Source organism: Pleurodeles waltl, chromosome 7, assembly GCF_031143425.1.
Source record: "Pleurodeles waltl isolate 20211129_DDA chromosome 7, aPleWal1.hap1.20221129, whole genome shotgun sequence".
NCBI lineage: Eukaryota > Metazoa > Chordata > Amphibia > Caudata > Salamandridae > Pleurodeles > Pleurodeles waltl.
In genome coordinates, this window is record NC_090446.1 from 1,509,162,388 (window position 1) to 1,509,188,911 (window position 26,524).

At 42.7% G+C, this 26,524-nt stretch overlaps 4 protein-coding genes across 4 annotated transcripts; all 4 read right to left on the bottom strand.

Annotated features, from left to right (window-relative positions):
• Positions 1-12: 12 nt before the first annotated feature.
• LOC138246599 (uncharacterized) lies at positions 13-4,736 on the bottom strand. Its single transcript, XM_069201296.1, has 2 exons — positions 2,206-4,736; positions 13-1,679 (listed from the first exon to the last, which is right to left on the bottom strand). Exons 1-2 carry the CDS (start codon positions 3,330-3,332, stop codon positions 1,568-1,570), a joined length of 1,239 nt encoding a protein of 412 aa, XP_069057397.1. The 5' UTR covers positions 3,333-4,736; the 3' UTR covers positions 13-1,567.
• Positions 4,737-7,090: 2,354 nt separating this feature from the next.
• On the bottom strand, positions 7,091-11,815 carry LOC138246600 (uncharacterized). The gene is made up of 2 exons (XM_069201297.1): positions 9,285-11,815; positions 7,091-8,758 (listed from the first exon to the last, which is right to left on the bottom strand). The coding sequence occupies exons 1-2, from the start codon at positions 10,409-10,411 to the stop codon at positions 8,647-8,649; spliced, it is 1,239 nt and encodes a 412-aa protein (XP_069057398.1). The 5' UTR covers positions 10,412-11,815; the 3' UTR covers positions 7,091-8,646.
• Positions 11,816-14,169: 2,354 nt separating this feature from the next.
• On the bottom strand, positions 14,170-18,894 carry LOC138246601 (uncharacterized). Its single transcript, XM_069201298.1, has 2 exons — positions 16,364-18,894; positions 14,170-15,837 (listed from the first exon to the last, which is right to left on the bottom strand). Exons 1-2 carry the CDS (start codon positions 17,488-17,490, stop codon positions 15,726-15,728), a joined length of 1,239 nt encoding a protein of 412 aa, XP_069057399.1. The 5' UTR covers positions 17,491-18,894; the 3' UTR covers positions 14,170-15,725.
• Positions 18,895-21,248: 2,354 nt separating this feature from the next.
• Positions 21,249-25,980, bottom strand: LOC138246602 (uncharacterized). Its single transcript, XM_069201299.1, has 2 exons — positions 23,442-25,980; positions 21,249-22,915 (listed from the first exon to the last, which is right to left on the bottom strand). The coding sequence occupies exons 1-2, from the start codon at positions 24,566-24,568 to the stop codon at positions 22,804-22,806; spliced, it is 1,239 nt and encodes a 412-aa protein (XP_069057400.1). The 5' UTR covers positions 24,569-25,980; the 3' UTR covers positions 21,249-22,803.
• Positions 25,981-26,524: the final 544 nt, after the last annotated feature.

The window sequence follows — 26,524 nt, forward strand, 5'->3', positions numbered from 1 at the left end:
TGAGGTCAAAGAAGACTTTTATTGTTATTTTATTCTTCCCCAACCACAATGTTTATGAATGAATGACGAATTAGTAGCTTTCAAGTCCGCGTTAATCAAACAAAATATATCAGTTTGCAATATACACAGCAGGTTATATTTATAAGATATTGAATGCAAAGCAAAACAAATACTTCACCGTGTAGGAACTATTTACAGCTACATCTTTCTAAGGTCTGCAAGCTGAGGACCCCTGTCAGCCGCGAGAAAGAGTGTCATCTACCCACACGGGATGCTGGCAGCTGGCGCCAAGCTCCAGCACGAGGTCCGGCAGATTCGAATCTGACTCTCTGCAGCCTGTTACATTCGTTACAAAGGTGTGCCCCCTCCTCTCAGACCTGGGAAACTGAGCAAGCCTTTTGGAGACTGGCCAGGTCTCCAAGACTACTCCTGTTCCCAAGCTCAAGGGAAGAGAAACGACGCCCATGTACTCTCTCTTATCAGGTCTAGTCTACTGTGAGAGCAAAACATCTTGGTTCTCTGGTGCAAAAACACAGCTTGGAAAAATACAGAACTCCACGTTAAAGGCAATGGGCAGCTAACCTAAATATCAAATGCAATGTCATGTTAAAGGCAATAGGCAGCTAACCTAAATATCAAATGCAATGTCTAGTGTCATGTCAAAGCCAATAGGCATCTAAGCTGAATACAAAATACAATGTCTTATATCATGTCAAAGCCCATAGGCAGCTGAGCTGAATACAAAATGCAATGTATAATATCATGTCAAAGCCAATAGGCAGCGGAGCTGAATACAAAATGTAATATATGATATCATGTCAAAGTCAATAGGCATGCAATGTCAAAGCCAATAGGCGGCTAGACTGGATACAGCATATCAAAGCCAATAGGCAGAATACAGAATGTAATGGCTAATGCAATGTCAAAGCCCATAGACGGCTAAACTGAATACAGAAAGCAATGGCTAATGCCATGTCAAAGCCAATAGGCACAATACAGAATGTAATGACTAATGCAATGTCAAAGCCCATAGGCGGCTAAACTGAACAAAACATACCATATGCTACTGGTGAACATTGAGCAACTAATATGCGCAGTGGTGAAACACAAAGTCATTGGTCAAAACAAAACTTTATCAAATGGCAGGACATTCCGCCCTTTGACCAATGAATTTTTGTTTCACATATCTCATATTTCAAACAAACATAAAAAAAACATCAGCACAAAAAAAAACATTATGATCAAAGCAATCCCTGTAAAGCAATAGAAGTGAATTAACACATTGATTTCATAACCTTTCACATCAGATACATCTATACAGAAAAGACTGGGCAATTTTTTTTTTTTTTTTTTTTTCTGAATGAGTCTCTAATTCAACAGTGTTAGCAATTTGATGTGGCATGAGTTCTGCTCATGTAAAGGTGCACGGTCCACCTGAAAGGTTTTCTGGAAGGTAAGCAAAAGTCAGAGTTCCATACGAGAGGGGAAAAAAAAAAAAACACAGCAAACAAGTTGAACTTGAACTGAAGGCGCAGTTTGCGCAAAATGGATCCATGGTGCTGGCACTTTACTCAGCCAGGTTCAGGTTGGGGATTCGGTCCCTTCCCCGACCCCACACGCACACACCGGAAGGGGGACCACACAGCGCACTCAGGGACAGTGGCGAAACGTGGTAGGATCTGCAAAAGAAACAAGTATGACTTTTCTTGCAAATAACATTTTTCATTTAAACTGCACCCTTCCTCTTTCTTTCCCTGTTTTATAATCAGCAGGACGTTTTTGGGGCCCTTTGTTATATTTTCTGCAGGTTCTGGAGGGTCACTTGGGGCGTCAGCCCACACATCAGCACTGAGGTTTTTATCTGCTGCGCCACAGCTCCCCTTTTCTTGCACTGTCAGAAGGGCTGGGGCAGACTCCTTCTTTACCAAACCTCCATTCACTGCATTTTCGCCAATTTGGGCCATTCTGTCTCCAATTTGTATGAATAAATCAGATTCTTTTCTAGGTATCAGCATAATTTCGATTTTTCCTTGGTAATTTGCAGCAATCACTCTCCCTAAAACCTGATCAATTTGCCATTTCTGTTCTGGTAACTTTCCTCTCCCCAACTGCTCTGTGACTGCTTGCATGACAGATTGCTTTTGTGCGTGCTGCACAGTTTTTATCAAATCTAGGGGAATGGGCATCTCTCTCATCTCTGCCCACCTGTAAGTGGCCTTTTCACATTTCTGGGGCACCCACATAGCCATCCCCACTAAGGCAGAATTCTGGGTGAACACTTCTCTCTCTGCATTTTTCTCATTAACATCTGCAAGGTAATTGAACCAGTTAGGTGCTAAAACATTATCAAAGAACCAAAAATCAGCATAAAAATGACACATCTCACGTAGCTCTTGCTTTAAAATCTGACACACATTATACAACGCTGTTTCTTCTACTGTGCCAGAAAGCAACATTTCAGTCAATGAATCATTAGTAAAACAAACATGCTTTTTATCTTCAGTAGACACGAATTCAAATGGTGCACACAATTTCATTGATAATTCTTTTACCTGTGGTACTCTAGCCCTGTCTTGCAAGTACCAGATCCATTGTATGATTCTAGCTAGGGGCACTATTTTCTTTCCTTGTTCTTGATTTACATGTACATCAGTATTTCCTTCTTGCACTGCGCAGAAACCTGAAGTCTGCATTATTTCATTTGCCAAATCACAAGCGCGCAGCTGCATATTATTTTTCACAGTGACCATATACAAAAGTGTTAGGATTTCTCTCAAATGAGGGCTATTATTTTTCCAAAAATCAAACAAGCTAATGAAACTCGGGGTGTCTTGCTCTAAAATCTTTCCTTTTACTTGTGCATTTTGCAACGGTAACTCGTAAATCACATTCTGGTCTCTCTCCTCCTTGTTATCAGTTAAGGAATGCATTTTGGCTGCCAAAAACCCTGGCTCACACGGAAACTCAGTGCAGCTCGGAGCTGTCTTAACCCCCTCATTACTGGAATGGGACAAGAAAGATTCTTCAAAAACAGCAGTTTTATAACTTTCAGTCGGGCTAATTTGCTCACGTAAATTCCTATTTTCATGTTCCAACTGCCTACATTTCTCCTGCATTTCTCTGTAAGCAGATAAAGGTATCCAGACCTTTCTGTCATCATTACTTCCAAAACACACTTTTTCTACATATATACAACGGGAATTATTTCTCAAAACCTTATCAGGCCTTTTAGCTACACATGCATTTTCTTCTGTAATTCCCCAAACAGAAAACAATTCACAGTTTTTCTTAGCACCATCAGGCAGTTCATCAACACATGTATTCTCAGACATGGTCTGCCGTGCTACTGTGATTCTCCAAACAGAAAACAATTTCTGTAATTCTCCAAACAACAAAAAACAATTACACTTTTAAAGTGTGCACTTAGAAATCTACTAACTCGTCAAACCCCTTTAATCACCTCTTAATGACCGACCCCACGACTCCAGGTACCAATTGTAGTGCTTTCCTCTTATTTAGTTTCTAAGCACTAACATAACACAACAGAAATGCACTTCTGAGGTCAAAGAAGACTTTTATTGTTATTTTATTCTTCCCCAACCACAATGTTTATGAATGAATGACGAATTAGTAGCTTTCAAGTCCGCGTTAATCAAACAAAATATATCAGTTTGCAATATACACAGCAGGTTATATTTATAAGATATTGAATGCAAAGCAAAACAAATACTTCACCGTGTAGGAACTATTTACAGCTACATCTTTCTAAGGTCTGCAAGCTGAGGACCCCTGTCAGCCGCGAGAAAGAGTGTCATCTACCCACACGGGATGCTGGCAGCTGGCGGCAAGCTCCAGCACGAGGTCCGGCAGATTCGAATCTGACTCTCTGCAGCCTGTTACATTCGTTACAAAGGTGTGCCCCCTCCTCTCAGACCTGGGAAACTGAGCAAGCCTTTTGGAGACTGGCCAGGTCTCCAAGACTACTCCTGTTCCCAAGCTCAAGGGAAGAGAAACGACGCCCATGTACTCTCTCTTATCAGGTCTAGTCTACTGTGAGAGCAAAACATCTTGGTTCTCTGGTGCAAAAACACAGCTTGGAAAAATACAGAACTCCACGTTAAAGGCAATGGGCAGCTAACCTAAATATCAAATGCAATGTCATGTTAAAGGCAATAGGCAGCTAACCTAAATATCAAATGCAATGTCTAGTGTCATGTCAAAGCCAATAGGCATCTAAGCTGAATACAAAATACAATGTCTTATATCATGTCAAAGCCCATAGGCAGCTGAGCTGAATACAAAATGCAATGTATAATATCATGTCAAAGCCAATAGGCAGCGGAGCTGAATACAAAATGTAATATATGATATCATGTCAAAGTCAATAGGCATGCAATGTCAAAGCCAATAGGCGGCTAGACTGGATACAGCATATCAAAGCCAATAGGCAGAATACAGAATGTAATGGCTAATGCAATGTCAAAGCCCATAGACGGCTAAACTGAATACAGAAAGCAATGGCTAATGCCATGTCAAAGCCAATAGGCACAATACAGAATGTAATGACTAATGCAATGTCAAAGCCCATAGGCGGCTAAACTGAACAAAACATACCATATGCTACTGGTGAACATTGAGCAACTAATATGCGCAGTGGTGAAACACAAAGTCATTGGTCAAAACAAAACTTTATCAAATGGCAGGACACCGAGCCACACAAGTCACCCCATCTTGTATTCCCCTAGGTCTCTAGTTTTCAGAAATGCACAGGTTTGGTAGGTTTCCCTAGGTGCCGGCTGAGCTAGAGGCCAAAATCTACAGGTAGGCACTTTGCAAAAAACACCTCTGTTTTCTTTCAAAAATTTGGATGTGTCCACGTTGCGGTTTGGGGCGTTTCCTGTCGCGGGCGCTAGGCCTACCCACACAAGTGAGGTATCATTTTTATCGGGAGACTTGGGGGAACGCTGGGTGGAGGGAAATTTGTGGCTCCTCTCAGATTCCTGAACTTTCTGCCACAGAAATGTGAGGAACATGTGTTTTTTTTAGCCAAATTTTGAGGTTTGCAAAGGATTCTGGGTAACAGAACCTGGTCCGAGCCACACAAGTCACCCCATCTTGGATTCCCCTAGGTCTCTAGTTTTCAGAAATGCACAGGTTTGGTAGGTTTCCCTAGGTTCCGGCTGAGCTAGAGGCCAAAATCTACAGGTAGGCACTTTGCAAAAAACACCTCTGTTTTCTTTCAAACATTTGGATGTGTCCACGTTGCGCTTTGGGGTGTTTCCTGTCGCGGGCGCTAGGCCTACCCACACAAGTGAGGTATAATTTTTATCGGGAGACTTGGGGGAACGCTGGGTGGAAGGAAATTTGTGGCTCCTCTCAGATTCCAGAACTTTCTGTAAAGGAAATGTGAGGAACATGTGTTTTTTTAGCAAACTTTTGAGGTTTGCAAAGGATTCTGGGTAACAGAACCTGGTCCGAGCCACACAAGTCACCCCATCTTGGATTCCCCTAGGTCTCTAGTTTTCAGAAATGCACAGGTTTGGTAGGTTTCCCTAGGTGCCGGCTGAGCTAGAGGCCAAAATGTACAGGTAGGCACTTTGCAAAAAACACCTCTGTTTTCTTTAAAAAATTTGGATGTGTCCACGTTGCGCTTTGGGGCGTTTCCTGTCGCGGGCGCTAGGCCTACCCACACAAGTGAGGTATCATTTTTATCGGGAGACTTGGGGGAACGCTGGGTGGAAGGAAATTTGTGGCTCCTCTCAGATTCCAGAACTTTCTGCCACAGAAATGTGAGGAACATGTGTTTTTTTAGCCAAATTTTGAGGTTTGCAAAGGATTCTGGGTAACAGAACCTGGTCCGAGCCACACAAGTCACCCCATCTTGGATTCCCCTAGGTCTCTAGTTTTCAGAAATGCACAGGTTTGGTAAGTTTCCCCCCTAGGTGCCGGCTGAGCTAGAAGCCAAAATCTACAGGTAGGCACTTTGCAAAAAACACCTCTGTTTTCTTTCAAAAAATGGGATGTGTCCACGTTGCGTTTTGGGGCGTCTCCTGTTGCGGCCGCTAGGCCTACCCAGACAAGTGAGGTATCATTTTTATCGGGAGACTTGGGGGAACGCTGGGTGGAAGGAAATTTGTGGCTCCTCTCAGATTCCAGAACTTTCTGTCAAGGAAATGTGAGGAACATGTGTTTTTTTAGCAAACTTTTGAGGTTTGCAAAGGATTCTGGGTAACAGAACCTGGTCCGAGCCACACAAGTCACCCCATCTTGGATTCCCCTAGGTCTCTAGTTTTCAGAAATGCACAGGTTTGGTAAGTTTCCCTAGGTGGCGGCTGAGCTAGAAGCCAAAATCTACAGGTAGGCACTTTGCAAAAAACACCTCTGTTTTCTTTAAAAAATTTGGATGTGTCCACGTTGCGCTTTGGGGCGTTTCCTGTCGCGGGCGCTAGGCCTACCCACACAAGTGAGGTATCATTGTTATCGGGAGACTTGGGGGAACGCTGGGTGGAAGGAAATTTGTGGCTCCTCTCAGATTCCAGAACTTTCTGCCACAGAAATGTGAGGAACATGTGTTTTTTTAGCCAAATTTTGAGGTTTGCAAAGGATTCTGGGTAACAGAACCTGGTCCGAGCCACACAAGTCACCCCATCTTGGATTCCCCTAGGTCTCTAGTTTTCAGAAATGCACAGGTTTGGTAAGTTTCCCCCCTAGGTGCCGGCTGAGCTAGAAGCCAAAATCTACAGGTAGGCACTTTGCAAAAAACACCTCTGTTTTCTTTCAAAAAATGGGATGTGTCCACGTTGCGTTTTGGGGCGTCTCCTGTTGCGGCCGCTAGGCCTACCCAGACAAGTGAGGTATCATTTTTATCGGGAGACTTGGGGGAACGCTGGGTGGAAGGAAATTTGTGGCTCCTCTCAGATTCCAGAACTTTCTGCCACAGAAATGTGAGGAACATGTGTTTTTTTAGCCAAATTCTGAGGTTTGCAAAGGATTCTGGGTAACAGAACCTGGTCCGAGTGTAGTGCTTTCCTCTTATTTAGTTTCTAAGCACTAACATAACACAACAGAAATGCACTTCTGAGGTCAAAGAAGACTTTTATTGTTATTTTATTCTTCCCCAACCACAATGTTTATGAATGAATGACGAATTAGTAGCTTTCAAGTCCGCGTTAATCAAACAAAATATATCAGTTTGCAATATACACAGCAGGTTATATTTATAAGATATTGAATGCAAAGCAAAACAAATACTTCACCGTGTAGGAACTATTTACAGCTACATCTTTCTAAGGTCTGCAAGCTGAGGACCCCTGTCAGCCGCGAGAAAGAGTGTCATCTACCCACACGGGATGCTGGCAGCTGGCGCCAAGCTCCAGCACGAGGTCCGGCAGATTCGAATCTGACTCTCTGCAGCCTGTTACATTCGTTACAAAGGTGTGCCCCCTCCTCTCAGACCTGGGAAACTGAGCAAGCCTTTTGGAGACTGGCCAGGTCTCCAAGACTACTCCTGTTCCCAAGCTCAAGGGAAGAGAAACGACGCCCATGTACTCTCTCTTATCAGGTCTAGTCTACTGTGAGAGCAAAACATCTTGGTTCTCTGGTGCAAAAACACAGCTTGGAAAAATACAGAACTCCACGTTAAAGGCAATGGGCAGCTAACCTAAATATCAAATGCAATGTCATGTTAAAGGCAATAGGCAGCTAACCTAAATATCAAATGCAATGTCTAGTGTCATGTCAAAGCCAATAGGCATCTAAGCTGAATACAAAATACAATGTCTTATATCATGTCAAAGCCCATAGGCAGCTGAGCTGAATACAAAATGCAATGTATAATATCATGTCAAAGCCAATAGGCAGCGGAGCTGAATACAAAATGTAATATATGATATCATGTCAAAGTCAATAGGCATGCAATGTCAAAGCCAATAGGCGGCTAGACTGGATACAGCATATCAAAGCCAATAGGCAGAATACAGAATGTAATGGCTAATGCAATGTCAAAGCCCATAGACGGCTAAACTGAATACAGAAAGCAATGGCTAATGCCATGTCAAAGCCAATAGGCACAATACAGAATGTAATGACTAATGCAATGTCAAAGCCCATAGGCGGCTAAACTGAACAAAACATACCATATGCTACTGGTGAACATTGAGCAACTAATATGCGCAGTGGTGAAACACAAAGTCATTGGTCAAAACAAAACTTTATCAAATGGCAGGACATTCCGCCCTTTGACCAATGAATTTTTGTTTCACATATCTCATATTTCAAACAAACATAAAAAAAACATCAGCACAAAAAAAAACATTATGATCAAAGCAATCCCTGTAAAGCAATAGAAGTGAATTAACACATTGATTTCATAACCTTTCACATCAGATACATCTATACAGAAAAGACTGGGCAATTTTTTTTTTTTTTTTTTTTTTCTGAATGAGTCTCTAATTCAACAGTGTTAGCAATTTGATGTGGCATGAGTTCTGCTCATGTAAAGGTGCACGGTCCACCTGAAAGGTTTTCTGGAAGGTAAGCAAAAGTCAGAGTTCCATACGAGAGGGGAAAAAAAAAAAAACACAGCAAACAAGTTGAACTTGAACTGAAGGCGCAGTTTGCGCAAAATGGATCCATGGTGCTGGCACTTTACTCAGCCAGGTTCAGGTTGGGGATTCGGTCCCTTCCCCGACCCCACACGCACACACCGGAAGGGGGACCACACAGCGCACTCAGGGACAGTGGCGAAACGTGGTAGGATCTGCAAAAGAAACAAGTATGACTTTTCTTGCAAATAACATTTTTCATTTAAACTGCACCCTTCCTCTTTCTTTCCCTGTTTTATAATCAGCAGGACGTTTTTGGGGCCCTTTGTTATATTTTCTGCAGGTTCTGGAGGGTCACTTGGGGCGTCAGCCCACACATCAGCACTGAGGTTTTTATCTGCTGCGCCACAGCTCCCCTTTTCTTGCACTGTCAGAAGGGCTGGGGCAGACTCCTTCTTTACCAAACCTCCATTCACTGCATTTTCGCCAATTTGGGCCATTCTGTCTCCAATTTGTATGAATAAATCAGATTCTTTTCTAGGTATCAGCATAATTTCGATTTTTCCTTGGTAATTTGCAGCAATCACTCTCCCTAAAACCTGATCAATTTGCCATTTCTGTTCTGGTAACTTTCCTCTCCCCAACTGCTCTGTGACTGCTTGCATGACAGATTGCTTTTGTGCGTGCTGCACAGTTTTTATCAAATCTAGGGGAATGGGCATCTCTCTCATCTCTGCCCACCTGTAAGTGGCCTTTTCACATTTCTGGGGCACCCACATAGCCATCCCCACTAAGGCAGAATTCTGGGTGAACACTTCTCTCTCTGCATTTTTCTCATTAACATCTGCAAGGTAATTGAACCAGTTAGGTGCTAAAACATTATCAAAGAACCAAAAATCAGCATAAAAATGACACATCTCACGTAGCTCTTGCTTTAAAATCTGACACACATTATACAACGCTGTTTCTTCTACTGTGCCAGAAAGCAACATTTCAGTCAATGAATCATTAGTAAAACAAACATGCTTTTTATCTTCAGTAGACACGAATTCAAATGGTGCACACAATTTCATTGATAATTCTTTTACCTGTGGTACTCTAGCCCTGTCTTGCAAGTACCAGATCCATTGTATGATTCTAGCTAGGGGCACTATTTTCTTTCCTTGTTCTTGATTTACATGTACATCAGTATTTCCTTCTTGCACTGCGCAGAAACCTGAAGTCTGCATTATTTCATTTGCCAAATCACAAGCGCGCAGCTGCATATTATTTTTCACAGTGACCATATACAAAAGTGTTAGGATTTCTCTCAAATGAGGGCTATTATTTTTCCAAAAATCAAACAAGCTAATGAAACTCGGGGTGTCTTGCTCTAAAATCTTTCCTTTTACTTGTGCATTTTGCAACGGTAACTCGTAAATCACATTCTGGTCTCTCTCCTCCTTGTTATCAGTTAAGGAATGCATTTTGGCTGCCAAAAACCCTGGCTCACACGGAAACTCAGTGCAGCTCGGAGCTGTCTTAACCCCCTCATTACTGGAATGGGACAAGAAAGATTCTTCAAAAACAGCAGTTTTATAACTTTCAGTCGGGCTAATTTGCTCACGTAAATTCCTATTTTCATGTTCCAACTGCCTACATTTCTCCTGCATTTCTCTGTAAGCAGATAAAGGTATCCAGACCTTTCTGTCATCATTACTTCCAAAACACACTTTTTCTACATATATACAACGGGAATTATTTCTCAAAACCTTATCAGGCCTTTTAGCTACACATGCATTTTCTTCTGTAATTCCCCAAACAGAAAACAATTCACAGTTTTTCTTAGCACCATCAGGCAGTTCATCAACACATGTATTCTCAGACATGGTCTGCCGTGCTACTGTGATTCTCCAAACAGAAAACAATTTCTGTAATTCTCCAAACAACAAAAAACAATTACACTTTTAAAGTGTGCACTTAGAAATCTACTAACTCGTCAAACCCCTTTAATCACCTCTTAATGACCGACCCCACGACTCCAGGTACCAATTGTAGTGCTTTCCTCTTATTTAGTTTCTAAGCACTAACATAACACAACAGAAATGCACTTCTGAGGTCAAAGAAGACTTTTATTGTTATTTTATTCTTCCCCAACCACAATGTTTATGAATGAATGACGAATTAGTAGCTTTCAAGTCCGCGTTAATCAAACAAAATATATCAGTTTGCAATATACACAGCAGGTTATATTTATAAGATATTGAATGCAAAGCAAAACAAATACTTCACCGTGTAGGAACTATTTACAGCTACATCTTTCTAAGGTCTGCAAGCTGAGGACCCCTGTCAGCCGCGAGAAAGAGTGTCATCTACCCACACGGGATGCTGGCAGCTGGCGGCAAGCTCCAGCACGAGGTCCGGCAGATTCGAATCTGACTCTCTGCAGCCTGTTACATTCGTTACAAAGGTGTGCCCCCTCCTCTCAGACCTGGGAAACTGAGCAAGCCTTTTGGAGACTGGCCAGGTCTCCAAGACTACTCCTGTTCCCAAGCTCAAGGGAAGAGAAACGACGCCCATGTACTCTCTCTTATCAGGTCTAGTCTACTGTGAGAGCAAAACATCTTGGTTCTCTGGTGCAAAAACACAGCTTGGAAAAATACAGAACTCCACGTTAAAGGCAATGGGCAGCTAACCTAAATATCAAATGCAATGTCATGTTAAAGGCAATAGGCAGCTAACCTAAATATCAAATGCAATGTCTAGTGTCATGTCAAAGCCAATAGGCATCTAAGCTGAATACAAAATACAATGTCTTATATCATGTCAAAGCCCATAGGCAGCTGAGCTGAATACAAAATGCAATGTATAATATCATGTCAAAGCCAATAGGCAGCGGAGCTGAATACAAAATGTAATATATGATATCATGTCAAAGTCAATAGGCATGCAATGTCAAAGCCAATAGGCGGCTAGACTGGATACAGCATATCAAAGCCAATAGGCAGAATACAGAATGTAATGGCTAATGCAATGTCAAAGCCCATAGACGGCTAAACTGAATACAGAAAGCAATGGCTAATGCCATGTCAAAGCCAATAGGCACAATACAGAATGTAATGACTAATGCAATGTCAAAGCCCATAGGCGGCTAAACTGAACAAAACATACCATATGCTACTGGTGAACATTGAGCAACTAATATGCGCAGTGGTGAAACACAAAGTCATTGGTCAAAACAAAACTTTATCAAATGGCAGGACACCGAGCCACACAAGTCACCCCATCTTGTATTCCCCTAGGTCTCTAGTTTTCAGAAATGCACAGGTTTGGTAGGTTTCCCTAGGTGCCGGCTGAGCTAGAGGCCAAAATCTACAGGTAGGCACTTTGCAAAAAACACCTCTGTTTTCTTTCAAAAATTTGGATGTGTCCACGTTGCGGTTTGGGGCGTTTCCTGTCGCGGGCGCTAGGCCTACCCACACAAGTGAGGTATCATTTTTATCGGGAGACTTGGGGGAACGCTGGGTGGAGGGAAATTTGTGGCTCCTCTCAGATTCCTGAACTTTCTGCCACAGAAATGTGAGGAACATGTGTTTTTTTTAGCCAAATTTTGAGGTTTGCAAAGGATTCTGGGTAACAGAACCTGGTCCGAGCCACACAAGTCACCCCATCTTGGATTCCCCTAGGTCTCTAGTTTTCAGAAATGCACAGGTTTGGTAGGTTTCCCTAGGTTCCGGCTGAGCTAGAGGCCAAAATCTACAGGTAGGCACTTTGCAAAAAACACCTCTGTTTTCTTTCAAACATTTGGATGTGTCCACGTTGCGCTTTGGGGTGTTTCCTGTCGCGGGCGCTAGGCCTACCCACACAAGTGAGGTATAATTTTTATCGGGAGACTTGGGGGAACGCTGGGTGGAAGGAAATTTGTGGCTCCTCTCAGATTCCAGAACTTTCTGTCAAGGAAATGTGAGGAACATGTGTTTTTTTAGCAAACTTTTGAGGTTTGCAAAGGATTCTGGGTAACAGAACCTGGTCCGAGCCACACAAGTCACCCCATCTTGGATTCCCCTAGGTCTCTAGTTTTCAGAAATGCACAGGTTTGGTAGGTTTCCCTTGGTGCCGGCTGAGCTAGAGGCCAAAATGTACAGGTAGGCACTTTGCAAAAAACACCTCTGTTTTCTTTAAAAAATTTGGATGTGTCCACGTTGCGCTTTGGGGCGTTTCCTGTCGCGGGCGCTAGGCCTACCCACACAAGTGAGGTATCATTTTTATCGGGAGACTTGGGGGAACGCTGGGTGGAAGGAAATTTGTGGCTCCTCTCAGATTCCAGAACTTTCTGCCACAGAAATGTGAGGAACATGTGTTTTTTTAGCCAAATTTTGAGGTTTGCAAAGGATTCTGGGTAACAGAACCTGGTCCGAGCCACACAAGTCACCCCATCTTGGATTCCCCTAGGTCTCTAGTTTTCAGAAATGCACAGGTTTGGTAAGTTTCCCCCCTAGGTGCCGGCTGAGCTAGAAGCCAAAATCTACAGGTAGGCACTTTGCAAAAAACACCTCTGTTTTCTTTCAAAAAATGGGATGTGTCCACGTTGCGTTTTGGGGTGTCTCCTGTTGCGGCCGCTAGGCCTACCCAGACAAGTGAGGTATCATTTTTATCGGGAGACTTGGGGGAACGCTGGGTGGAAGGAAATTTGTGGCTCCTCTCAGATTCCAGAACTTTCTGTCAAGGAAATGTGAGGAACATGTGTTTTTTTAGCAAACTTTTGAGGTTTGCAAAGGATTCTGGGTAACAGAACCTGGTCCGAGCCACACAAGTCACCCCATCTTGGATTCCCCTAGGTCTCTAGTTTTCAGAAATGCACAGGTTTGGTAAGTTTCCCTAGGTGGCGGCTGAGCTAGAAGCCAAAATCTACAGGTAGGCACTTTGCAAAAAACACCTCTGTTTTCTTTAAAAAATTTGGATGTGTCCACGTTGCGCTTTGGGGCGTTTCCTGTCGCGGGCGCTAGGCCTACCCACACAAGTGAGGTATCATTGTTATCGGGAGACTTGGGGGAACGCTGGGTGGAAGGAAATTTGTGGCTCCTCTCAGATTCCAGAACTTTCTGCCACAGAAATGTGAGGAACATGTGTTTTTTTAGCCAAATTTTGAGGTTTGCAAAGGATTCTGGGTAACAGAACCTGGTCCGAGCCACACAAGTCACCCCATCTTGGATTCCCCTAGGTCTCTAGTTTTCAGAAATGCACAGGTTTGGTAAGTTTCCCCCCTAGGTGCCGGCTGAGCTAGAAGCCAAAATCTACAGGTAGGCACTTTGCAAAAAACACCTCTGTTTTCTTTCAAAAAATGGGATGTGTCCACGTTGCGTTTTGGGGCGTCTCCTGTTGCGGCCGCTAGGCCTACCCAGACAAGTGAGGTATCATTTTTATCGGGAGACTTGGGGGAACGTTGGGTGGAAGGAAATTTGTGGCTCCTCTCAGATTCCAGAACTTTCTGCCACAGAAATGTGAGGAACATGTGTTTTTTTAGCCAAATTCTGAGGTTTGCAAAGGATTCTGGGTAACAGAACCTGGTCCGAGTGTAGTGCTTTCCTCTTATTTAGTTTCTAAGCACTAACATAACACAACAGAAATGCACTTCTGAGGTCAAAGAAGACTTTTATTGTTATTTTATTCTTCCCCAACCACAATGTTTATGAATGAATGACGAATTAGTAGCTTTCAAGTCCGCGTTAATCAAACAAAATATATCAGTTTGCAATATACACAGCAGGTTATATTTATAAGATATTGAATGCAAAGCAAAACAAATACTTCACCGTGTAGGAACTATTTACAGCTACATCTTTCTAAGGTCTGCAAGCTGAGGACCCCTGTCAGCCGCGAGAAAGAGTGTCATCTACCCACACGGGATGCTGGCAGCTGGCGCCAAGCTCCAGCACGAGGTCCGGCAGATTCGAATCTGACTCTCTGCAGCCTGTTACATTCGTTACAAAGGTGTGCCCCCTCCTCTCAGACCTGGGAAACTGAGCAAGCCTTTTGGAGACTGGCCAGGTCTCCAAGACTACTCCTGTTCCCAAGCTCAAGGGAAGAGAAACGACGCCCATGTACTCTCTCTTATCAGGTCTAGTCTACTGTGAGAGCAAAACATCTTGGTTCTCTGGTGCAAAAACACAGCTTGGAAAAATACAGAACTCCACGTTAAAGGCAATGGGCAGCTAACCTAAATATCAAATGCAATGTCATGTTAAAGGCAATAGGCAGCTAACCTAAATATCAAATGCAATGTCTAGTGTCATGTCAAAGCCAATAGGCATCTAAGCTGAATACAAAATACAATGTCTTATATCATGTCAAAGCCCATAGGCAGCTGAGCTGAATACAAAATGCAATGTATAATATCATGTCAAAGCCAATAGGCAGCGGAGCTGAATACAAAATGTAATATATGATATCATGTCAAAGTCAATAGGCATGCAATGTCAAAGCCAATAGGCGGCTAGACTGGATACAGCATATCAAAGCCAATAGGCAGAATACAGAATGTAATGGCTAATGCAATGTCAAAGCCCATAGACGGCTAAACTGAATACAGAAAGCAATGGCTAATGCCATGTCAAAGCCAATAGGCACAATACAGAATGTAATGACTAATGCAATGTCAAAGCCCATAGGCGGCTAAACTGAACAAAACATACCATATGCTACTGGTGAACATTGAGCAACTAATATGCGCAGTGGTGAAACACAAAGTCATTGGTCAAAACAAAACTTTATCAAATGGCAGGACATTCCGCCCTTTGACCAATGAATTTTTGTTTCACATATCTCATATTTCAAACAAACATAAAAAAAACATCAGCACAAAAAAAAACATTATGATCAAAGCAATCCCTGTAAAGCAATAGAAGTGAATTAACACATTGATTTCATAACCTTTCACATCAGATACATCTATACAGAAAAGACTGGGCAATTATTTTTTTTTTTTTTTTTTTCTGAATGAGTCTCTAATTCAACAGTGTTAGCAATTTGATGTGGCATGAGTTCTGCTCATGTAAAGGTGCACGGTCCACCTGAAAGGTTTTCTGGAAGGTAAGCAAAAGTCAGAGTTCCATACGAGAGGGGAAAAAAAAAAAAACACAGCAAACAAGTTGAACTTGAACTGAAGGCGCAGTTTGCGCAAAATGGATCCATGGTGCTGGCACTTTACTCAGCCAGGTTCAGGTTGGGGATTCGGTCCCTTCCCCGACCCCACACGCACACACCGGAAGGGGGACCACACAGCGCACTCAGGGACAGTGGCGAAACGTGGTAGGATCTGCAAAAGAAACAAGTATGACTTTTCTTGCAAATAACATTTTTCATTTAAACTGCACCCTTCCTCTTTCTTTCCCTGTTTTATAATCAGCAGGACGTTTTTGGGGCCCTTTGTTATATTTTCTGCAGGTTCTGGAGGGTCACTTGGGGCGTCAGCCCACACATCAGCACTGAGGTTTTTATCTGCTGCGCCACAGCTCCCCTTTTCTTGCACTGTCAGAAGGGCTGGGGCAGACTCCTTCTTTACCAAACCTCCATTCACTGCATTTTCGCCAATTTGGGCCATTCTGTCTCCAATTTGTATGAATAAATCAGATTCTTTTCTAGGTATCAGCATAATTTCGATTTTTCCTTGGTAATTTGCAGCAATCACTCTCCCTAAAACCTGATCAATTTGCCATTTCTGTTCTGGTAACTTTCCTCTCCCCAACTGCTCTGTGACTGCTTGCATGACAGATTGCTTTTGTGCGTGCTGCACAGTTTTTATCAAATCTAGGGGAATGGGCATCTCTCTCATCTCTGCCCACCTGTAAGTGGCCTTTTCACATTTCTGGGGCACCCACATAGCCATCCCCACTAAGGCAGAATTCTGGGTGAACACTTCTCTCTCTGCATTTTTCTCATTAACATCTGCAAGGTAATTGAACCAGTTAGGTGCTAAAACATTATCAAAGAACCAAAAATCAGCATAAAAATGACACATCTCACGTAGCTCTTGCTTTAAAATCTGACACACATTATACAACGCTGTTTCTTCTACTGTGCCAGAAAGCAACATTTCAGTCAATGAATCATTAGTAAAACAAACATGCTTTTTATCTTCAGTAGACACGAATTCAAATGGTGCACACAATTTCATTGATAATTCTTTTACCTGTGGTACTCTAGCCCTGTCTTGCAAGTACCAGATCCATTGTATGATTCTAGCTAGGGGCACTATTTTCTTTCCTTGTTCTTGATTTACATGTACATCAGTATTTCCTTCTTGCACTGCGCAGAAACCTGAAGTCTGCATTATTTCATTTGCCAAATCACAAGCGCGCAGCTGCATATTATTTTTCACAGTGACCATATACAAAAGTGTTAGGATTTCTCTCAAATGAGGGCTATTATTTTTCCAAAAATCAAACAAGCTAATGAAACTCGGGGTGTCTTGCTCTAAAATCTTTCCTTTTACTTGTGCATTTTGCAACGGTAACTCGTAAATCACATTCTGGTCTCTCTCCTCCTTGTTATCAGTTAAGGAATGCATTTTGGCTGCCAAAAACCCTGGCTCACACGGAAACTCAGTGCAGCTCGGAGCTGTCTTAACCCCCTCATTACTGGAATGGGACAAGAAAGATTCTTCAAAAACAGCAGTTTTATAACTTTCAGTCGGGCTAATTTGCTCACGTAAATTCCTATTTTCATGTTCCAACTGCCTACATTTCTCCTGCATTTCTCTGTAAGCAGATAAAGGTATCCAGACCTTTCTGTCATCATTACTTCCAAAACACACTTTTTCTACATATATACAACGGGAATTATTTCTCAAAACCTTATCAGGCCTTTTAGCTACACATGCATTTTCTTCTGTAATTCCCCAAACAGAAAACAATTCACAGTTTTTCTTAGCACCATCAGGCAGTTCATCAACACATGTATTCTCAGACATGGTCTGCCGTGCTACTGTGATTCTCCAAACAGAAAACAATTTCTGTAATTCTCCAAACAACAAAAAACAATTACACTTTTAAAGTGTGCACTTAGAAATCTACTAACTCGTCAAACCCCTTTAATCACCTCTTAATGACCGACCCCACGACTCCAGGTACCAATTGTAGTGCTTTCCTCTTATTTAGTTTCTAAGCACTAACATAACACAACAGAAATGCACTTCTGAGGTCAAAGAAGACTTTTATTGTTATTTTATTCTTCCCCAACCACAATGTTTATGAATGAATGACGAATTAGTAGCTTTCAAGTCCGCGTTAATCAAACAAAATATATCAGTTTGCAATATACACAGCAGGTTATATTTATAAGATATTGAATGCAAAGCAAAACAAATACTTCACCGTGTAGGAACTATTTACAGCTACATCTTTCTAAGGTCTGCAAGCTGAGGACCCCTGTCAGCCGCGAGAAAGAGTGTCATCTACCCACACGGGATGCTGGCAGCTGGCGGCAAGCTCCAGCACGAGGTCCGGCAGATTCGAATCTGACTCTCTGCAGCCTGTTACATTCGTTACAAAGGTGTGCCCCCTCCTCTCAGACCTGGGAAACTGAGCAAGCCTTTTGGAGACTGGCCAGGTCTCCAAGACTACTCCTGTTCCCAAGCTCAAGGGAAGAGAAACGACGCCCATGTACTCTCTCTTATCAGGTCTAGTCTACTGTGAGAGCAAAACATCTTGGTTCTCTGGTGCAAAAACACAGCTTGGAAAAATACAGAACTCCACGTTAAAGGCAATGGGCAGCTAACCTAAATATCAAATGCAATGTCATGTTAAAGGCAATAGGCAGCTAACCTAAATATCAAATGCAATGTCTAGTGTCATGTCAAAGCCAATAGGCATCTAAGCTGAATACAAAATACAATGTCTTATATCATGTCAAAGCCCATAGGCAGCTGAGCTGAATACAAAATGCAATGTATAATATCATGTCAAAGCCAATAGGCAGCGGAGCTGAATACAAAATGTAATATATGATATCATGTCAAAGTCAATAGGCATGCAATGTCAAAGCCAATAGGCGGCTAGACTGGATACAGCATATCAAAGCCAATAGGCAGAATACAGAATGTAATGGCTAATGCAATGTCAAAGCCCATAGACGGCTAAACTGAATACAGAAAGCAATGGCTAATGCCATGTCAAAGCCAATAGGCACAATACAGAATGTAATGACTAATGCAATGTCAAAGCCCATAGGCGGCTAAACTGAACAAAACATACCATATGCTACTGGTGAACATTGAGCAACTAATATGCGCAGTGGTGAAACACAAAGTCATTGGTCAAAACAAAACTTTATCAAATGGCAGGACACCGAGCCACACAAGTCACCCCATCTTGTATTCCCCTAGGTCTCTAGTTTTCAGAAATGCACAGGTTTGGTAGGTTTCCCTAGGTGCCGGCTGAGCTAGAGGCCAAAATCTACAGGTAGGCACTTTGCAAAAAACACCTCTGTTTTCTTTCAAAAATTTGGATGTGTCCACGTTGCGGTTTGGGGCGTTTCCTGTCGCGGGCGCTAGGCCTACCCACACAAGTGAGGTATCATTTTTATCTGGAGACTTGGGGGAACGCTGGGTGGAGGGAAATTTGTGGCTCCTCTCAGATTCCTGAACTTTCTGCCACAGAAATGTGAGGAACATGTGTTTTTTTTAGCCAAATTTTGAGGTTTGCAAAGGATTCTGGGTAACAGAACCTGGTCCGAGCCACACAAGTCACCCCATCTTGGATTCCCCTAGGTCTCTAGTTTTCAGAAATGCACAGGTTTGGTAGGTTTCCCTAGGTTCCGGCTGAGCTAGAGGCCAAAATCTACAGGTAGGCACTTTGCAAAAAACACCTCTGTTTTCTTTCAAACATTTGGATGTGTCCACGTTGCGCTTTGGGGTGTTTCCTGTCGCGGGCGCTAGGCCTACCCACACAAGTGAGGTATAATTTTTATCGGGAGACTTGGGGGAACGCTGGGTGGAAGGAAATTTGTGGCTCCTCTCAGATTCCAGAACTTTCTGTCAAGGAAATGTGAGGAACATGTGTTTTTTTAGCAAACTTTTGAGGTTTGCAAAGGATTCTGGGTAACAGAACCTGGTCCGAGCCACACAAGTCACCCCATCTTGGATTCCCCTAGGTCTCTAGTTTTCAGAAATGCACAGGTTTGGTAGGTTTCCCTTGGTGCCGGCTGAGCTAGAGGCCAAAATGTACAGGTAGGCACTTTGCAAAAAACACCTCTGTTTTCTTTAAAAAATTTGGATGTGTCCACGTTGCGCTTTGGGGCGTTTCCTGTCGCGGGCGCTAGGCCTACCCACACAAGTGAGGTATCATTTTTATCGGGAGACTTGGGGGAACGCTGGGTGGAAGGAAATTTGTGGCTCCTCTCAGATTCCAGAACTTTCTGCCACAGAAATGTGAGGAACATGTGTTTTTTTAGCCAAATTTTGAGGTTTGCAAAGGATTCTGGGTAACAGAACCTGGTCCGAGCCACACAAGTCACCCCATCTTGGATTCCCCTAGGTCTCTAGTTTTCAGAAATGCACAGGTTTGGTAAGTTTCCCCCCTAGGTGCCGGCTGAGCTAGAAGCCAAAATCTACAGGTAGGCACTTTGCAAAAAACACCTCTGTTTTCTTTCAAAAAATGGGATGTGTCCACGTTGCGTTTTGGGGTGTCTCCTGTTGCGGCCGCTAGGCCTACCCAGACAAGTGAGGTATCATTTTTATCGGGAGACTTGGGGGAACGCTGGGTGGAAGGAAATTTGTGGCTCCTCTCAGATTCCAGAACTTTCTGTCAAGGAAATGTGAGGAACATGTGTTTTTTTAGCAAACTTTTGAGGTTTGCAAAGGATTCTGGGTAACAGAACCTGGTCCGAGCCACACAAGTCACCCCATCTTGGATTCCCCTAGGTCTCTAGTTTTCAGAAATGCACAGGTTTGGTAAGTTTCCCTAGGTGGCGGCTGAGCTAGAAGCCAAAATCTACAGGTAGGCACTTTGCAAAAAACACCTCTGTTTTCTTTAAAAAATTTGGATGTGTCCACGTTGCGCTTTGGGGCGTTTCCTGTCGCGGGCGCTAGGCCTACCCACACAAGTGAGGTATCATTGTTATCGGGAGACTTGGGGGAACGCTGGGTGGAAGGAAATTTGTGGCTCCTCTCAGATTCCAGAACTTTCTGCCACAGAAATGTGAGGAACATGTGTTTTTTTAGCCAAATTTTGAGGTTTGCAAAGGATTCTGGGTAACAGAACCTGGTCCGAGCCACACAAGTCACCCCATCTTGGATTCCCCTAGGTCTCTAGTTTTCAGAAATGCACAGGTTTGGTAAGTTTCCCCCCTAGGTGCCGGCTGAGCTAGAAGCCAAAATCTACAGGTAGGCACTTTGCAAAAAACACCTCTGTTTTCTTTCAAAAAATGGGATGTGTCCACGTTGCGTTTTGGGGCGTCTCCTGTTGCGGCCGCTAGGCCTACCCAGACAAGTGAGGTATCATTTTTATCGGGAGACTTGGGGGAACGCTGGGTGGAAGGAAATTTGTGGCTCCTCTCAGATTCCAGAACTTTCTGCCACAGAAATGTGAGGAACATGTGTTTTTTTAGCCAAATTCTGAGGTTTGCAAAGGATTCTGGGTAACAGAACCTGGTCCGAGTGTAGTGCTTTCCTCTTATTTAGTTTCTAAGCACTAACATAACACAACAGAAATGCACTTCTGAGGTCAAAGAAGACTTTTATTGTTATTTTATTCTTCCCCAACCACAATGTTTATGAATGAATGACGAATTAGTAGCTTTCAAGTCCGCGTTAATCAAACAAAATATATCAGTTTGCAATATACACAGCAGGTTATATTTATAAGATATTGAATGCAAAGCAAAACAAATACTTCACCGTGTAGGAACTATTTACAGCTACATCTTTCTAAGGTCTGCAAGCTGAGGACCCCTGTCAGCCGCGAGAAAGAGTGTCATCTACCCACACGGGATGCTGGCAGCTGGCGCCAAGCTCCAGCACGAGGTCCGGCAGATTCGAATCTGACTCTCTGCAGCCTGTTACATTCGTTACAAAGGTGTGCCCCCTCCTCTCAGACCTGGGAAACTGAGCAAGCCTTTTGGAGACTGGCCAGGTCTCCAAGACTACTCCTGTTCCCAAGCTCAAGGGAAGAGAAACGACGCCCATGTACTCTCTCTTATCAGGTCTAGTCTACTGTGAGAGCAAAACATCTTGGTTCTCTGGTGCAAAAACACAGCTTGGAAAAATACAGAACTCCACGTTAAAGGCAATGGGCAGCTAACCTAAATATCAAATGCAATGTCATGTTAAAGGCAATAGGCAGCTAACCTAAATATCAAATGCAATGTCTAGTGTCATGTCAAAGCCAATAGGCATCTAAGCTGAATACAAAATACAATGTCTTATATCATGTCAAAGCCCATAGGCAGCTGAGCTGAATACAAAATGCAATGTATAATATCATGTCAAAGCCAATAGGCAGCGGAGCTGAATACAAAATGTAATATATGATATCATGTCAAAGTCAATAGGCATGCAATGTCAAAGCCAATAGGCGGCTAGACTGGATACAGCATATCAAAGCCAATAGGCAGAATACAGAATGTAATGGCTAATGCAATGTCAAAGCCCATAGACGGCTAAACTGAATACAGAAAGCAATGGCTAATGCCATGTCAAAGCCAATAGGCACAATACAGAATGTAATGACTAATGCAATGTCAAAGCCCATAGGCGGCTAAACTGAACAAAACATACCATATGCTACTGGTGAACATTGAGCAACTAATATGCGCAGTGGTGAAACACAAAGTCATTGGTCAAAACAAAACTTTATCAAATGGCAGGACATTCCGCCCTTTGACCAATGAATTTTTGTTTCACATATCTCATATTTCAAACAAACATAAAAAAAACATCAGCACAAAAAAAAACATTATGATCAAAGCAATCCCTGTAAAGCAATAGAAGTGAATTAACACATTGATTTCATAACCTTTCACATCAGATACATCTATACAGAAAAGACTGGGCAATTTTTTTTTTTTTTTTTTTTTCTGAATGAGTCTCTAATTCAACAGTGTTAGCAATTTGATGTGGCATGAGTTCTGCTCATGTAAAGGTGCACGGTCCACCTGAAAGGTTTTCTGGAAGGTAAGCAAAAGTCAGAGTTCCATACGAGAGGGGAAAAAAAAAAAAACACAGCAAACAAGTTGAACTTGAACTGAAGGCGCAGTTTGCGCAAAATGGATCCATGGTGCTGGCACTTTACTCAGCCAGGTTCAGGTTGGGGATTCGGTCCCTTCCCCGACCCCACACGCACACACCGGAAGGGGGACCACACAGCGCACTCAGGGACAGTGGCGAAACGTGGTAGGATCTGCAAAAGAAACAAGTATGACTTTTCTTGCAAATAACATTTTTCATTTAAACTGCACCCTTCCTCTTTCTTTCCCTGTTTTATAATCAGCAGGACGTTTTTGGGGCCCTTTGTTATATTTTCTGCAGGTTCTGGAGGGTCACTTGGGGCGTCAGCCCACACATCAGCACTGAGGTTTTTATCTGCTGCGCCACAGCTCCCCTTTTCTTGCACTGTCAGAAGGGCTGGGGCAGACTCCTTCTTTACCAAACCTCCATTCACTGCATTTTCGCCAATTTGGGCCATTCTGTCTCCAATTTGTATGAATAAATCAGATTCTTTTCTAGGTATCAGCATAATTTCGATTTTTCCTTGGTAATTTGCAGCAATCACTCTCCCTAAAACCTGATCAATTTGCCATTTCTGTTCTGGTAACTTTCCTCTCCCCAACTGCTCTGTGACTGCTTGCATGACAGATTGCTTTTGTGCGTGCTGCACAGTTTTTATCAAATCTAGGGGAATGGGCATCTCTCTCATCTCTGCCCACCTGTAAGTGGCCTTTTCACATTTCTGGGGCACCCACATAGCCATCCCCACTAAGGCAGAATTCTGGGTGAACACTTCTCTCTCTGCATTTTTCTCATTAACATCTGCAAGGTAATTGAACCAGTTAGGTGCTAAAACATTATCAAAGAACCAAAAATCAGCATAAAAATGACACATCTCACGTAGCTCTTGCTTTAAAATCTGACACACATTATACAACGCTGTTTCTTCTACTGTGCCAGAAAGCAACATTTCAGTCAATGAATCATTAGTAAAACAAACATGCTTTTTATCTTCAGTAGACACGAATTCAAATGGTGCACACAATTTCATTGATAATTCTTTTACCTGTGGTACTCTAGCCCTGTCTTGCAAGTACCAGATCCATTGTATGATTCTAGCTAGGGGCACTATTTTCTTTCCTTGTTCTTGATTTACATGTACATCAGTATTTCCTTCTTGCACTGCGCAGAAACCTGAAGTCTGCATTATTTCATTTGCCAAATCACAAGCGCGCAGCTGCATATTATTTTTCACAGTGACCATATACAAAAGTGTTAGGATTTCTCTCAAATGAGGGCTATTATTTTTCCAAAAATCAAACAAGCTAATGAAACTCGGGGTGTCTTGCTCTAAAATCTTTCCTTTTACTTGTGCATTTTGCAACGGTAACTCGTAAATCACATTCTGGTCTCTCTCCTCCTTGTTATCAGTTAAGGAATGCATTTTGGCTGCCAAAAACCCTGGCTCACACGGAAACTCAGTGCAGCTCGGAGCTGTCTTAACCCCCTCATTACTGGAATGGGACAAGAAAGATTCTTCAAAAACAGCAGTTTTATAACTTTCAGTCGGGCTAATTTGCTCACGTAAATTCCTATTTTCATGTTCCAACTGCCTACATTTCTCCTGCATTTCTCTGTAAGCAGATAAAGGTATCCAGACCTTTCTGTCATCATTACTTCCAAAACACACTTTTTCTACATATATACAACGGGAATTATTTCTCAAAACCTTATCAGGCCTTTTAGCTACACATGCATTTTCTTCTGTAATTCCCCAAACAGAAAACAATTCACAGTTTTTCTTAGCACCATCAGGCAGTTCATCAACACATGTATTCTCAGACATGGTCTGCCGTGCTACTGTGATTCTCCAAACAGAAAACAATTTCTGTAATTCTCCAAACAACAAAAAACAATTACACTTTTAAAGTGTGCACTTAGAAATCTACTAACTCGTCAAACCCCTTTAATCACCTCTTAATGACCGACCCCACGACTCCAGGTACCAATTGTAGTGCTTTCCTCTTATTTAGTTTCTAAGCACTAACATAACACAACAGAAATGCACTTCTGAGGTCAAAGAAGACTTTTATTGTTATTTTATTCTTCCCCAACCACAATGTTTATGAATGAATGACGAATTAGTAGCTTTCAAGTCCGCGTTAATCAAACAAAATATATCAGTTTGCAATATACACAGCAGGTTATATTTATAAGATATTGAATGCAAAGCAAAACAAATACTTCACCGTGTAGGAACTATTTACAGCTACATCTTTCTAAGGTCTGCAAGCTGAGGACCCCTGTCAGCCGCGAGAAAGAGTGTCATCTACCCACACGGGATGCTGGCAGCTGGCGGCAAGCTCCAGCACGAGGTCCGGCAGATTCGAATCTGACTCTCTGCAGCCTGTTACATTCGTTACAAAGGTGTGCCCCCTCCTCTCAGACCTGGGAAACTGAGCAAGCCTTTTGGAGACTGGCCAGGTCTCCAAGACTACTCCTGTTCCCAAGCTCAAGGGAAGAGAAACGACGCCCATGTACTCTCTCTTATCAGGTCTAGTCTACTGTGAGAGCAAAACATCTTGGTTCTCTGGTGCAAAAACACAGCTTGGAAAAATACAGAACTCCACGTTAAAGGCAATGGGCAGCTAACCTAAATATCAAATGCAATGTCATGTTAAAGGCAATAGGCAGCTAACCTAAATATCAAATGCAATGTCTAGTGTCATGTCAAAGCCAATAGGCATCTAAGCTGAATACAAAATACAATGTCTTATATCATGTCAAAGCCCATAGGCAGCTGAGCTGAATACAAAATGCAATGTATAATATCATGTCAAAGCCAATAGGCAGCGGAGCTGAATACAAAATGTAATATATGATATCATGTCAAAGTCAATAGGCATGCAATGTCAAAGCCAATAGGCGGCTAGACTGGATACAGCATATCAAAGCCAATAGGCAGAATACAGAATGTAATGGCTAATGCAATGTCAAAGCCCATAGACGGCTAAACTGAATACAGAAAGCAATGGCTAATGCCATGTCAAAGCCAATAGGCACAATACAGAATGTAATGACTAATGCAATGTCAAAGCCCATAGGCGGCTAAACTGAACAAAACATACCATATGCTACTGGTGAACATTGAGCAACTAATATGCGCAGTGGTGAAACACAAAGTCATTGGTCAAAACAAAACTTTATCAAATGGCAGGACACCGAGCCACACAAGTCACCCCATCTTGTATTCCCCTAGGTCTCTAGTTTTCAGAAATGCACAGGTTTGGTAGGTTTCCCTAGGTGCCGGCTGAGCTAGATGCCAAAATCTACAGGTAGGCACTTTGCAAAAAACACCTCTGTTTTCTTTCAAAAATTTGGATGTGTCCACGTTGCGGTTTGGGGCGTTTCCTGTCGCGGGCGCTAGGCCTACCCACACAAGTGAGGTATCATTTTTATCGGGAGACTTGGGGGAACGCTGGGTGGAGGGAAATTTGTGGCTCCTCTCAGATTCCTGAACTTTCTGCCACAGAAATGTGAGGAACATGTGTTTTTTTTAGCCAAATTTTGAGGTTTGCAAAGGATTCTGGGTAACAGAACCTGGTCCGAGCCACACAAGTCACCCCATCTTGGATTCCCCTAGGTCTCTAGTTTTCAGAAATGCACAGGTTTGGTAGGTTTCCCTAGGTTCCGGCTGAGCTAGAGGTCAAAATCTACAGGTAGGCACTTTGCAAAAAACACCTCTGTTTTCTTTCAAAAATTTGGATGTTTCCACGTTGCGCTTTGGGGCGTTTCCTGTCGC